This window comes from Geotrypetes seraphini, chromosome 14 (genome assembly GCF_902459505.1).
Source record: "Geotrypetes seraphini chromosome 14, aGeoSer1.1, whole genome shotgun sequence".
NCBI classification, from domain to species: domain Eukaryota; kingdom Metazoa; phylum Chordata; class Amphibia; order Gymnophiona; family Dermophiidae; genus Geotrypetes; species Geotrypetes seraphini.
The window spans coordinates 27,122,629-27,136,831 of NC_047097.1; the positions used below are offsets into that span (position 1 = coordinate 27,122,629).

General features: G+C 40.5%; 1 protein-coding gene across 1 annotated transcript in view; it reads left to right on the forward strand.

Moving 5' to 3' along the window:
- The first annotated feature begins 1,508 nt into the window (after positions 1–1,508).
- The window catches only part of MAP1A (microtubule associated protein 1A), a 176,947-nt gene continuing 164,252 nt past the window's right edge, over positions 1,509–14,203 (forward strand). The window contains 2 exon segments of the mRNA XM_033920780.1: positions 1,509–1,641; positions 12,477–12,578. Of these exon segments, the coding sequence (XP_033776671.1) occupies positions 1,614–1,641; positions 12,477–12,578 (130 nt within the window). The 5' untranslated portion in view covers positions 1,509–1,613.

A 14,203-nucleotide genomic window follows, 5' to 3' on the forward strand; every position in this document is an offset into this window, starting at 1 on the left:
ACAGGTTATCAAAGGGTTAATGCAGGTGCACTTGGGGCCAGATTCTATAATCGCCTGCAGAGGTTTACTCTTATGCATAACGTTATGCACACTACCATTTCTAAGAAAAGACCTATCTATATTTTGTAATGTGGAAACCCCTTCACTTTTTTTTTTTTTTTTTGGTAAAGCTTTATATTTCTCTGTCCATGAACACTAGGTTTAACTCTCTCATTTAGTAGTACTATCCTCAGATGAGTGGTTCTGGATGTCCACAATGAATATGCATGAAATAGATTTGCAGTGCATTTAAATGTATTTCATGCATATTAATTGTGAACATTCTGAAAACCTGGCTGGTTGGTTGTGTCCCAGAGATAGGGCTAAGAGCCACTGATCTACATTTACACATATGAATACTGCATAGATGTATTCTTCCCTTTTCTGTCACTGTCACTTTCAGCCTAGAGTGGGCAGGTGAATGTCTCTTCCCCTCTCCCTCTCTGATGGGAATGATGTGCCCTAGAGAATGAGCGAAGGACAGTAACAATGTATTACATCAATAGGACACCACCTTTTCAGAGGTTTTGTACGTGGCATCCTTTTCTTTCTGGTATGGAAAGAAAAGCCTAGAAATTCTTTAAAAGTCCTAACCGTTGTAGAAATTGCAATGCAGGCTATATTTCCAAAGGTGTGGCAAACATTTTATATGTATTTTCCTTCTCACATGTTACAATCTTTTTAATAAGAGGTGTTAATTCATAAATAGCTTTTATCTTCTCTTTCCTTCTGCTCTTGTCTTTTTCCTTCCTTGTCTCTTATGGAAGATTGCCAGCTAAAGAAATGCTCCTGGACTGCAGTGAAACGCTGTCCTGAGAAGCCATGTTCTGGCAAAAAAAAAAAAATCAAGACGAATCGTGAAAATTTAAGCCCACAGCTCATGTGACAACTCATTCTTTATAGTTATGAAGGCTAAGAAATCTCAGATTTCACATTCACTAAATTATTATCTATAGTCCAAGTCTTGCACGGCTGTATGTACATTTTTCATCTTCGTTGATTTTCTGCACACAGCAGTACAAACAGCCTGGAGCTGAGTAGTTTCCAAATCTGGAATACTGGGATGTGCAAAATTATTAAAGCATTATTTTTACCAGTATAATGCAACTACCAAGGGAAACTGTTGAAAAGCATCAAAATCATTCTCCCTCTCACTTTTTATTAACACTAAACTATACAGATTTATACCTACAAAGAAAGCACAACACAGCAGAAGCAGTTGTGGAGTCAGTGGGTAATTCCATAACATTATTGACTACATTTATTCCACCTTTTTATTATTATTATTATTATTTTTTCTTCTCCATTCTTCCACCTCTTCTCCACCTATCCAAAATTTTTCTTGACACTGTTACCACACCGATTATAGCATCCAGTAGCATTTGCAAAAAAAAAAAAAAATATATATATATATATATGTGCAATCTCCTCTCCTAACAGTGAGGTTTCTCTTCCTTTAGCACTAGCTTTACAGATTACAGAGGCCAATAACGCTGGGAAAATATGCAGTTGCAAGCAGAGAAACCAACCAAGGCCAGAATTAGAAGCTATCGATAAGTCATCTTGGAATTGGAATGGTTAGAGAAGGCAGGCAAGTCACAGGTTAGCTATAATTTGTACAAACTGCTTCTATGCTTTGTTCACACCAAGTATTATCAAATTCCATGCACTATTGATTCTATGTTCATAATTAAGTCCAGAATGCACTTGTTAGCCAAGTTCAACCTTACCAGACTTGGTGCAGTGTTTTGGTTTGTTTTTTAAATGAGGAATGCTAATTTTGGGCTGTTATTGGAATCTTTTACACATTGTGGGGAGGGGGGTCATCTTTCCTCAGGTTTTTGTGCAATCTTTGGCCAGGTTCCTTCTTGCAACCCCCGTGGCACCCTTTTTTAACTAGCCCCCCCCCCCCCCCCCCGTTCTTGGCTTCCATCCAGCTAGCGTCTGGCCACTCTCCGGGGCCCCGCCTCCCGCCATCGCGCCACAGAGCAGCAGAGACGCCCGCTTGACGCTCCCCCAGCCAATCCGCTCTAGCCTTTGCGCCTTTAAGAGCTGCGCGTGGCCCTCCTCTTCGAGCCGGCGAGCGTCTCCATGGAGATTGAGGCTGGGTCTGCGGCGGCTCGGAGCGTTGCCATGGAGACCGCGGCAGGGCTGGAGCTCTGGAGCGGCACGCGGGCGCTTCAGCACCAAGGAGAGCAGCGCGCGGCCGCTGCTGCCAAGTGGGAACCGCGGAAACACTCTTTACTCCTCGTGATTGGAGAAATTGACACCGAGTACCAGCTGCAAGCTGTCCGGAGCCACCTGGAGCACGGTGAGCGAAGTTTAGGGAGCTGCTGCTTTTCCTTTATGTCTGGTCTCCCCCCTCCCCCCCGGGAATCTTATCTCCGCAGAACAGCTTGTGTGCACTGCGTCTAACATAGCAGGCGGGCGGGTCCAGGAATGCAGGAAGAGGAAAATGCGCAATGTAGCAAAGAAGCAGTGAGATACTTTAAAGAAATGCATAAGAGGGATTTTGCAGGTATCATTGGCATCAAAATATCTCCTGCATGCAAACAGGTTAGGTATATTTCTAGGTCAAAATGGGTTAGCATGACAATTCTGGATAGGAAATAGAAGGGGACATGATAGAGACTTACAAGATCATGGAGAAAGTGGAGAGGGACAGATTTTTCAATAGTTCGAAAAATACAAGAACGAGGGGGCATTCGGAAAAGTTAAGAGGGGACAGATTCAGAACCAATACTAGGAAGTTCTTCACCCAGAGGGTGGTGGACACCTGGAATGCGCTTCCAGAGGGTGTGATACGACAGAGTACGCAACAGGGTTTGGATGATTTCCTGAAGGAAAAGGGAATTGAGGGGTACTGATAGAGAATTACTATGCAGGTCCTTGACCTGATGGGCCGCTGCGCGAGCAGACTGCTGGGCGGGATGGACCTCTGGTCTGACCCAGCAGAGGCACTGCTTAGGTCCATATGTCCTTCTGCATGCAGTAAAGTGCACAAATAGCTCTCAAAACTTGTGATTTAACTTTTATAAACACGTTAAAACTGGAAAGCTTACTTGAGGTCTGTTTTTATAAGGGTTGGAACTGCCAGTAAAAGTCCCTAATGCATCATACATGATTTAAAAAAAAACCAAAAAAAACCCCAAACAAACCATTGTCCGAAACTCAGAAAGTGGATTTGTTACTGCTTGGGAAACTAAAAAATACAGAGAAGTTAGGGGGACAACGAATGCAGATGCACATGTGCCAACTCCTCTAGCCCACACACCCTGCAACTTTATTAAGCTGCAGCAGCTTTGGGGAATATACACCCAGGGCCAGTTGCGATGGCTTATTTCGGGACTAATAGAAATATAACCCGTTCAAGCCACGTAAATCGATTCTAACCGTAGGTCAGGGTTAGGCAATTCCGGTTCTCGAGAGCCGGAGCCAGGTCAGGTTTTCAGGATATCCACAATAAATATGCATGAGACAGATTTGCATCTCAAGGAGGCAGTATCCATCTCATACATATTTATTGTGGATATCCTGAAAACCTGACCTGGCTCCGGCTCTCAAGGACCGGAATTGCCTACCCCTGCCCTAGGTGATTAATGTAGGAGGAGTGTGTGGCGCAGTGGTTGGATCTACAGCTTCAGCACCCTGGGGTTGTGGGTTCAAACCCAGCGCCGTTCCTTGTGAGCCCACCGGGACAGAGAGGGAAAAATGCTTGATTGTAAAAACTGCTTAGATAACCTTGATAGGCGGTATATAAAATCCTAATAAAACTTGAAACTTGAATCATATGAATTGTGTTGAGCTGCAGTGTTTCTGCTATAAAAACAAACAAACACATAAATTGCTCTTATCAGAAATAAATTGCAAACATCCAGTATAAGCATCCAGAGACAGCAAGTCTGAAGAAGGAGGAAGCTGGGTAGAAAGAAGGTAGTTTTGAATCTGGTGCAACACAACTGCAGTGTTTTCCATAAAGTGAAGAGCACTGTTTTCTGGCACTCTACACTGTTGAAATAACACACACACAAATAAAACTGGAACTGCTTTAAAAAAAAAAAAAAGGGGGGGGGTGATATTTTTCAAATATTTAAAAGGAAAGATAAAAGGGTGATTCACAGTACTGTACATGAAAAATATAGAACTTAGAAGCTGATGGCAGATAAGGACTGGCACACCCAGTCTCTCTGGTTCTGGACAGAGAAGCAACATTTAAAAGCCTGTTTTTCAACAAACACCAGCTCCACCCCCCATGTCTCTTATTTAATACAGCATCCATACCCCGCCCTTGTCTTACCACTCAGTTTTGTAACTATCTGATCCATTCGGATGCAAATTGTACACCATAACTTTCAAGTTTAAAAGTGTCCTCTGAAAATCTCATTTTGGGGTGTGTCAAAGGTAAAATACAGTAAGCAGCAATTTAATCCCATCAATAACTATTTGTTTCATTGATGCAATTTATTATCCACAAGATGCCCCAAACGTGCTGTAGCATGAATTTCCTTTCTAATGGCAATTCCATTTTCCTTAGTAGATGTCACCTAGAGGTGACTGGAGGAGTCAAGTGGTTAGTGCAGTGGCTTGAGAACCTGGGGAACTGGATTTGACTCCCACTGCACTTCCTGGCTGAGCATTCGGAGAAACTGAAGGGAGATAGGTTCAAAACAAATGCAAGGAAGTTTTTTTTCACGCAAAGGGTCGTGGACACTTGGAATGCGCTACCGGAGGAAGTGATCAGGCAGAGTACGGTACAGGGATTCAAACAGGGATTGGACGGATTCCTGAGGGATAAATGGATCGTGGGATACTGAGGGAGGAGCTGGGATGTAACACAAGTATAGAAAGCTAACCAGGTAATAAGTATAGAAACCCAACCAGGTCGTGCATGTGCACGACCGGAGGGTTAGGACTTCGATGGGAAGATAGGACTTCAATGAGAAACCAAGGTGGCAAGGGAGCCCCTTCTGGTGATTCAGACAGGTCGTGACCTGTTTGGGCCACCGCGGGAGCGGACTGCTGGGCAGGATGGACCTATGGTCTGACCCGGCGGAGGCACTGCTTATGTTCTTTTGTTCTTATGCTTATGTTCTTATGTTAACCCATCATTGCCCCAGGTACAAATTTAAGCACCTATATATAATATGTAAACTTCTTTGATTGTAACCATGGGAAAGTGGTATGTCAAGTCCCTTTCCTTCACATCATGTCTTGCATTCCACTGTTTCTTTTCATCCGCCTTTTGTTTCCACACATAATTTGATTGACTATGAGATAGACAAAACAGACATACTCGTAGTAGAATACAAGACAGTGTAAAGTGAAACAAAACATTATTAAAACACTGATTTAAAATAATGAGAAGTAAAGAGTGTAATATTTACTCCTTAATATCTAGATATAATTTCCTGCAAAAGATGACTGTTCCTGTTCATAATATGTTATTGTGTGTTTGTTATAGCAGAAATGGCATAGAAGTTTAGCTCTGTGGTTTACCAATATAAAATATACATATATTGTAAAAAAGAATCAAAGCCCATCCCAATGAAATGTCTCTCTTAGAATGCTGTGGAATGTGTAAAAAAAGTATAAAATTCTATAACCATTCTATTATGGAATAATATGCCCATAGATATGAGAAAAGAAGAATCGTATATAAACATTAAAAGACACCTAAAAGAGCATATTTTTCAATTGGCTTTCTCAAATTGAATAATTGAGTTTGGGACTGTAATTTGTATTAATATAATGATTAATTTTTTATATGGATAAGCAAATTTTTTAATTGCATGTATTAATTATGGTTTATTAAAATTTGACAGTTTTTATTAGAATTGTTATTAGAATTATTATGATGGAGATATTGATTGCTTAGCATTTTTAGAAGGAAAAAAAATTATTTCTGCTTTTACTCTTTTCTATCCTATTTTTAAATGGAGTTCCTTACTTAATGAATATGTATTATATTGTACACCGCTTGGATCCTTTTTTAGGCTGTTATGCGGTATAGAAAGTTTTTAATAAACATAAACAGAATGGTTATAGAATTTTATATATTTATTAGCAGTTAAATATATGGCTGCTATAGGCAAACTAATTCAATCTTTAGGAGTTGAATATCGAATATATGCAGATGATATTATTTTTTTTTTCCCAGTAGGCGGATAGGGTAAGAATTTTGGAAAAAAAGATTGAGTAAATATATGTGTAAAATTGAGGAATGGATGGGAGAACAAGGTTTGAAATTAAATGTAGATAAAACTGAAATTATGTTGGTAGGAAAGCTGTATCATCGGTGGTCTAAAGAAGTGAAAGTTATTGATGAGTCTATGACCATCTTAGGTGTAAGGCTTGATTCTGGCCTATCAATGAAGTTGCAAGTAACTAAGACCGTATAAGTATGTTTCGCACAAATGCATTTGAAACACCGATTAAAACCAATGTTAGCGCCATATGATTTCCGTACTGTAGTCCAGGCTATGGTTTTCTCGAGACTCGATTACTGAAATGCCCTTTACTTTGGAATAACAAAAGCAAGATTTAGAGCTTTGCAGGTTATAGAAACCGCAGCAGCAAGATTGATAACGGGATTGTTTAAACATGATCACATTTCGCCACATCTCCAAAAATTGCATTGGCTACCAATCGCCTTCAGAGTACAGTATAAAGCAGTAATGATTTGTCATCAATTCTTGTATGGAAACATTCCAGAATTGTTCAAAAATAATATACTTGGCAATACACCAAAAAGATCATTGTGCTCTGAGAATCTAGCTTTAATGAACACAACTGAATCCAAGGCTTGTTGAGACTGCTGAAATGACTTTTTGTTGTGGAGCAGTTAAGATATGGAACTCCTTGGTGGATCAGATACGAAGCTGCCATGAAAAGGACATGTTTAGAAAACAACTTAAGCCGCAGTTATTTGTAGATGCCTTTCTCTAGCCAATAATTTTCCTCTTTGATGGAGTTGTTGAATTACTCATGATCATTACTATGCAAGCTATGGTATTATTTTTAGACATGATGTCTGAGGATTATTTGTATGTTTATTTTAATATGTTGTTGTTTTAAAATTATGCATGTAAATTATGTACACGTAAATGGTATAGAAATTTTTCAAATAATAAATCAGTACAACATACAGTGTTTATGAATAGCTAGTTGTCACCCTTGCTTAGAAGTGATGAAAATGTGAAGAAGATTTGTAATTTGTAAAATAGTGTGTTGAATAGGGAAGGAGGGAGAGAGTGGAATCAATAAATGCTAAAGTGGGTACAAGGGCACAATGATTCCCAGGGCCTCAGACACTAACCTGGGATAATATACCATAGCTATGGGTCGCAAATGAGCTCTTGGCTTATCTGCATCTATAGGTAAATTTGGCAATATTTTGTTTGCATGTTGTCATGCCTGGGAACTCCACGTTCCTGGCCATGGCAACCTGTGAAATTTTGTGTGGCAATATTGTGGCTAGTACTTGTGGTCAGGGCCTGTGGCTTAAAGCTAGAAAAAGCACCGAAACTAAAAGGAAGATTCCTATCTTGGAAGTACCAAGAAAGAACATAAGAATAGCCTTACTGGGTCAGACCAATGGTCCATCAAGCCCAGTTCTCATGGTGGCCAATCCAGGTCCCTAGTACCTGGCCAAAACCCAAAGAGTAGCAACATTCCATGCTACCGATCCAGGGCTCGCAGTGGCTTCCCAGTCCAAAAGGTTACCTCACTTTCTATCTTCAACATTGGTTGTTTTAGTGATAACATAGTGGCTTCCCCCATGTCTTTCTTAATTTCTTTCCTCTAAGAAATTGTCCAAATCTTTCGTAAAACCAGCTACACTATCCGCTTTTCCCATAGCTGCTTACACACTAATGTTATTTGTACAGTATTCAGCAGGTAAGTAAGAAGTAAGAAATCGAAGCAGTCTAAAAAAGATGGACTTTAGGCCTGAGATTGAAATAGGGCCAGAGAAAGAGCATGATGTGCTGACTCAGGAAGTCTGCTCCAAGTATAAGGTGTTGCAAGACGGAAGGACTGGCGTCTAGTGTTGGAAGTGGAGAGAAGAGGCATAGATAAGAGTGACTTGCCTGGTGAATGGAGTTCCCAGGAAAGGATGTAGGAAGAGATTACAGCAGAGATATTGGGGAGCTACAGAATCAATGTACTTCTGAGTAAGTAAGAGAAGACTGAATTGCATGTGGAAATGGATACAGAGTCAATGAACAGACTTGTGAAGAGGGGAGAATGGCAACACTTGTGGAAGATAAGCGTATCATGCAGCAGAATTTTGAACAAATTGAAAGGTAGAGAAATGGTTTATAGGGAGATATATGAGGTTGCAGTAGTCTAAGCTGGAAGTGATGAGAATGTGGGCAAGAGCTTTGGTAGTGTACTCAGAAAGAAAGGGGATGATTTTGGTGGTGATACAGAAAAAAATTACAGAGAAAGGAGTCAAAGATGACCCCAGGTTACAAGCTAAAGGGACAGAGAAGATGACAGTGCTATCTTCAGAAATAGAGAATGGAAGAATGGGAGAGGTAGGTTTAGGGAGAAAGATAAGAAGCTCATTCTTAGGCATGTTCAGTTTCAGATAGCAGTGGAATTAGATGTTGGCTCTTGGTCCAACCAGACTACCCATTTATTCCAATCTGCTGTGCACATACAGGTCGTGAACAGATCTTTAGTTTCAGACAAAAACTGCAAAGTATATATTCTGACAAGGAGTGGAAAGGGAAGGCTTTTGCTGGATTGAGTCAAGTATTCAGTAGATGGCATAACTTTGGATAGCCTGAATAGTATTCTTTTAATTTTGATAACATATTATCAATTGCCTTTAATAAATTACTGGATCTTCAGAGAAGTTTAAGTGATGCATCAAATAGAAATGAGTAAGCCAAAGACTTTAACGGGTGGTGTGCCAAGTCAGAGCTGAGATGAATAGTCTTGTCTGCTTTTAAATGCCAAATACAAGGTCAGCTGAATTGTTAACACAGAAAAAATGTCCATGCAAACCTAACCGAAAATATCAGTTTTTCAGACGTTATAGTTTTCCACTTTTGATGTATACTCTATCTTTATTTCTTTTATGTGTCTCCTTTTCAATGTCAGCTGTCTCTGACCTTCTCATTAGCTTGGGATTTAACTAAGTCCCATTCTTACAGACTCATAAGGGTTACTCTGACCATCAGTACTGGTTGCTATTTCTTTGATCTCAGCCTCAAGAGATTGCACTTCTGCCCTTCTAAGTCATAAGTAATGATTAAGTTCCATTGAGTCAAGTCCAACTCATGGCGACTCTCTCAACAGTTCTACAATAGAGTCAGGAAAATGGTTTTTAGATCAGTACAGAGAAATACTCTGACCCTTTATATCTAGCTGAGAAGAAATCTGTCATGTGGTTTTTCTTGGGTTTATCATCTGTAAAGAATTCAAACCAATAGAGGCAAAACTGACTTTTGGATTTATTTATATTACAAGTTTTAAACATCTCATGTTCTATTCCCTTATCCATCTGCTAAGTGCTGTAAATTTCAAAGATTTCATCAGCGACTTTTGTCCTTTCAAGCGGCATCATGGGAGAAGGATTTGAATCATTTGATTATGTTTTTTTGATACCTATCAACAATTGTGACGTGATTTAAAAACATACCTCTTTATCAAATCCTTTGGAAATTAGGTAAATCCCGTTTATTGTATTCTCTTGTATATCCTTTTATCTTTTGTGAACCGCATAGAACTTAACAGTTTTACAGTATAAAAGTGAGTTTTATGTTATGTTATTTCTCATTTTTCTCATAGTTCTTATTTTATATTGTGTTCTAAGTATGATTCATTTTTGTCAATTTTTCAACTTTTGGGCTACTCTGAGCCCTTTTTTTCCCTGGGAACATTAATTGTTTTCGGCAGATATGGTGGACTATAAATTACGACAGGTGTACACCTGGCAGGGCCTCCGCGTGTGCGGATCGCCGGACTTGATGGACCGAAGGTCTGATCCGGAGATGGCATTTCTTATGTTCTTATGTTCTTAATATGCGGTTAATGCAGTTTAAAAAAACATGCTTCTTAGAATCTTGATTGCAAGCACAACAAGGTGGTTCACACACACAAAAAATCATATCTAGAAAACAGGACAAGAACAAAAACAGCTCAACCAATTCCATGGATTCCTGAAGGAGTAGTTTTCATCAAAAGCCTGCATGAATGAGAAAGTTTTAAGGCTTTTAAAACATGCCCTATTTATTTCGCTCCCACGCCAGGGAGCAAATAATTCAAAAGAGCAGGGGCATAGTTATTGTGAGCAGGACAGATGATGTGAGTAGGATGATCAGCTGGAAATATAGGGGACCAGAAAACTGGAGAGCTGGCCAGGGGAGCTCTAACGAGCACCCATGTGTACGAGCAAGAGAGCCTTAAATCATATTCAGGAAGCAAGTGACATGTCTCTGGTGGTTCCTCTGCATGTTTCAAATGTCTTTTTACAGGCTTTGATGACTGTCTGGTTGGCAGTTCCTATGAAGTGTTCTCTTCTGATATTCACCCTCCAGAGATCTAAGAGACTGGGCATGACTGAAGTCCTACAAGATTATGATATACATCTGTATCAGCCTAGATCAACAGATTATTTGTAGCGTAGTATCTCCCATCAGGTTTTGTTAAGCTCTTCTGGACTTTTATGAAGAGTAGCAGTAGGTCTATAAAGGACACGTCTAGGTTTGAGATGATTCATCTTTTAGGCAACAGTGACACTGCAAAATTGTAATAACTTCGCTGCGAGGTAGGGGAAGGCATGATTCATGTTACAAGCAATTATCAGCCTCTTAAAGAACACAGATTAGATTTTTTACATTTGCTTTTTTTAAAAAAAAATCCTAGAAGGGTGAACCGAAAGTAGCTGCTGTATATGCAGTATAATGGCTTTTAACAAACTGACTGTGACTGCTTGCAGCAAAGCCAGTCATTTGTGAAGAATCAAAAGAGATTAGACATTTCAACACCACTCTGCATTTTTTTTTTAAAACCAGTATCGGTGATTATCCTTTTAATCCCCCGTGCGCCACTGAGATGCTTTGGTAGGCTTCATTTTCATCTCTGTACAAAAGAGAGCCTGAAATGAAATGATGTTTCCAGTGTAAAAAATGGTGGTTAATAGTATTTAAAGGCCAGATAAAGTTTTCTTACATTGTAAACCACCTAGATCTGTTTTCTAGACAAGGTGGAATAGAAAATTTAAATAAATAAACTATCGATCTGTCTGGGGATAACCAGGCATTTAAGTGGCACTTAACCAGATAGTGCCAAGCCAAAATCAGTTATTTTGTGGGCGTTCTGGAGGTGGAGCTGGCACTTTTGCGATTTTAAACCAATCAGGGCCTTAGGCCCCTTCCACTGCTTCCCAAGATGCAATGGTAGGGGGAAGGCCCATCATTTGCGGCCCTGTAGACAGGAGGGTGTGGGCTTCCCTCCTGATTTTGCAGTGCAAGGTACTGGGGTATCGAGTGATGTGGGGGACACTGTTGCCTGAAGTCAGGTGGTGTCTGCTGATGTGTGTGTGGGATGGGGATATTGCCTGAAGTCATGTGGGTGGGGTGTTGCTTGAAGTTGGGGGTATCCAGTGATGTGTGTGTGTTTGGGTGGGGGGGTGTTGCCTGAATTTGGGTGGTGTCTGCTGATGTGTGTGTGTGAGGTGTTATCTGATGTCGGGAAGTATCCGGTGAAGGGGGGCAGGAATGTTGAGGGATGTGAGGGTGATGTTGGAGGGGGTCGAGGAAGGGGTGTAGGGCTCCAGCTGATCCTGGCATGGGGAATCCCCTTCAGCTGAGCCAGCAGGAATCCCCAAAATTGGCTCAGCTGATGGGGATTTCTTTACCTCGATCAGACAAGGTAGTTGGGTACGCCTACAAAACTTGCTTTTGTGAGTTTTTCATTTGGATGTTTTATTTTTGAAACTGGCCAAAAAAGGTAGATGTCCTAAGGGCCATAACTTATACCTAGCTCATTTTCAAAACTAAAAGATAAACGTCCGGCAGCTTTGAAAATGGACATTTTTTCCTCTTGGGTTTGTAGATGTCCTGCCCAAAATGTCCAAACTTAGACTTATACATCCTATTGAAAATGTGCCTCCACGTATTCAATTCCTCTGATATTGTTGTGGTCTAAAAATAGAATTCTTCATTTTCTGTTGTGGTCAAACTGTACTGTTCTTCATTCCACTGGTTGTGACTTTTACCCCCTCTTCTATTAAACTGCGCTGATTGGTCCCAATGCTCATAGGAACTCTGTAAGTGTCGGGAGCAGCGTGGGCCATTAAGCGCGGCTCCCTGCGCTAGAAACTTCTAGCGCAGTTTAATAGAAGAGGCCCCTCAGTTGCAGAGTTTCTGCTAGAGGAACAGCACCAGGAAACAACACTCAGTAATCCAGTCTTGTTTCTTTCCCAGGTATCCGTTCCTGGAATATTGATCTAACGGTCTGTGACCTTAACTATCAGCTGAGAGTCTTTGTGACAAGGCACCTGGCTCAGTTTTCATCGGACGTGAAAGGTCAGCAAACATTCTCTGCTTTGGAATGCTGTTTCACTGCTACTCATTTGATTCTCACATATTGATAACAAAATCGCGCTCATGTGCCGATCGTGCAGAAAATAGTTCTAAGCTCTATTGCAGTATTTCTCAACCTTAACAGGTCTAGGAGTGGGTCTCTAATATATGCAATATCTCATACATATTCAATGAACAAAATCACTGCTGGGGAAAATTTGAAAAGGTGGGGAGGGGGGGTGGAATGCTTCTCAGAGACCTGTTCCATCATCGGGGAGGGGGGAAGAGGTGTCAGCAGCCCCGCCAAGTTGGCGCCTAGGGTGGTCCATCCCTCACCCGCCCCTTACTACGCCACTGCTAACTGACCAGGAACCATTCCTAGTTAGATAAATCACTTTGAATATTAATTATAGAATCCTATGATCTTTGCACATGCTTTAACAATCTAGGCAAACAATTGTGACAATGCCAAATTCTGGCCGAAAATGATGATGTAAGTCTCGTACAAGATGAAAAATAGTTAATTAATAAATAATAATTTTATTTAGCAATTACATTCTTGCTGTGTGATGCTTCAGCCAGATAACATCACACAGAGAAAATGGCACACAAGCCTCAGGTGTGATCTTATTCCACCAAAGTCCCCTGGGTTGGGTTGTTTAATTAATGGCTTACCATAAAATTCTCCTGTGGGTATCATGTGGTTTCATATGCACCTGTTTTATTTTCTGTTTGCTTTTGGTGTTAGAATCAAGAAAAAATATTTCCAGCTGCTTGGTGGTTGTGAATGTAATGTTGTGAAATGCTCAGATCAGCAGTCACCAGGTTTGCAATCTTTGAGTTTATGAAATAAAATGTTATGGTATAAATAAAGAAGGAGGTTTTTCTTGCCTTCTGAATCAAAATAAAAAAAGACGTTCTTTCACAGCCTTCTAGGAAAGAGGTGAAGGAGGCAGGGTCATTGTTTAAGGGCGACACCTAGTGATCAGAATAAGTGCCAAATTTTTAGCTCAGCGCTATTCTATAAAGCAGTGGTTCCCAAACCTGTCCTGGGGGGACCCCCAGCCAGTCAGGTTTTCAAGATATCCCTAATGAATATGCATGAGAGAGATTTGCATATCTGTCACTTCCATTATATGCAAATCTCTCTCATGCATATTCATTAGGGATATCTTGAAAACCTGACTGGCTGGGGGTCCCCCAGGACAGGTTTGGAAACCACTGCTATAAAGGGTACTCGTTCTAAAGTGCTTCTTTATAGAACAGTGTTGAGGGTTGGATTTTATCAACACCAAATTTTCAATGCCATTTATAGGATTTGGCTGAAAGCCACTTCGTCTCACCCTTGCAGAATGATGCTTACAATAAATATTGACATTTATGCACTACAGTATTTGATATATTTAAGGCATAGAAGGGTAAATTCTATATATGTGAGGCCCAATATTCAGCGCTATTTATTTATTCAATTTTCTATACCATTCTCCCAAGGGAGCTCAGACCGGTTTACATTAATTTATTCAGGTACTCCTAGCCGTCTAAATAGCACATCGCCAACTATCCGCTGATATTCAGATAGGGATAGCCATCAGTCTCATACTGAATATCCCAGTCTACAGATTGGCCGG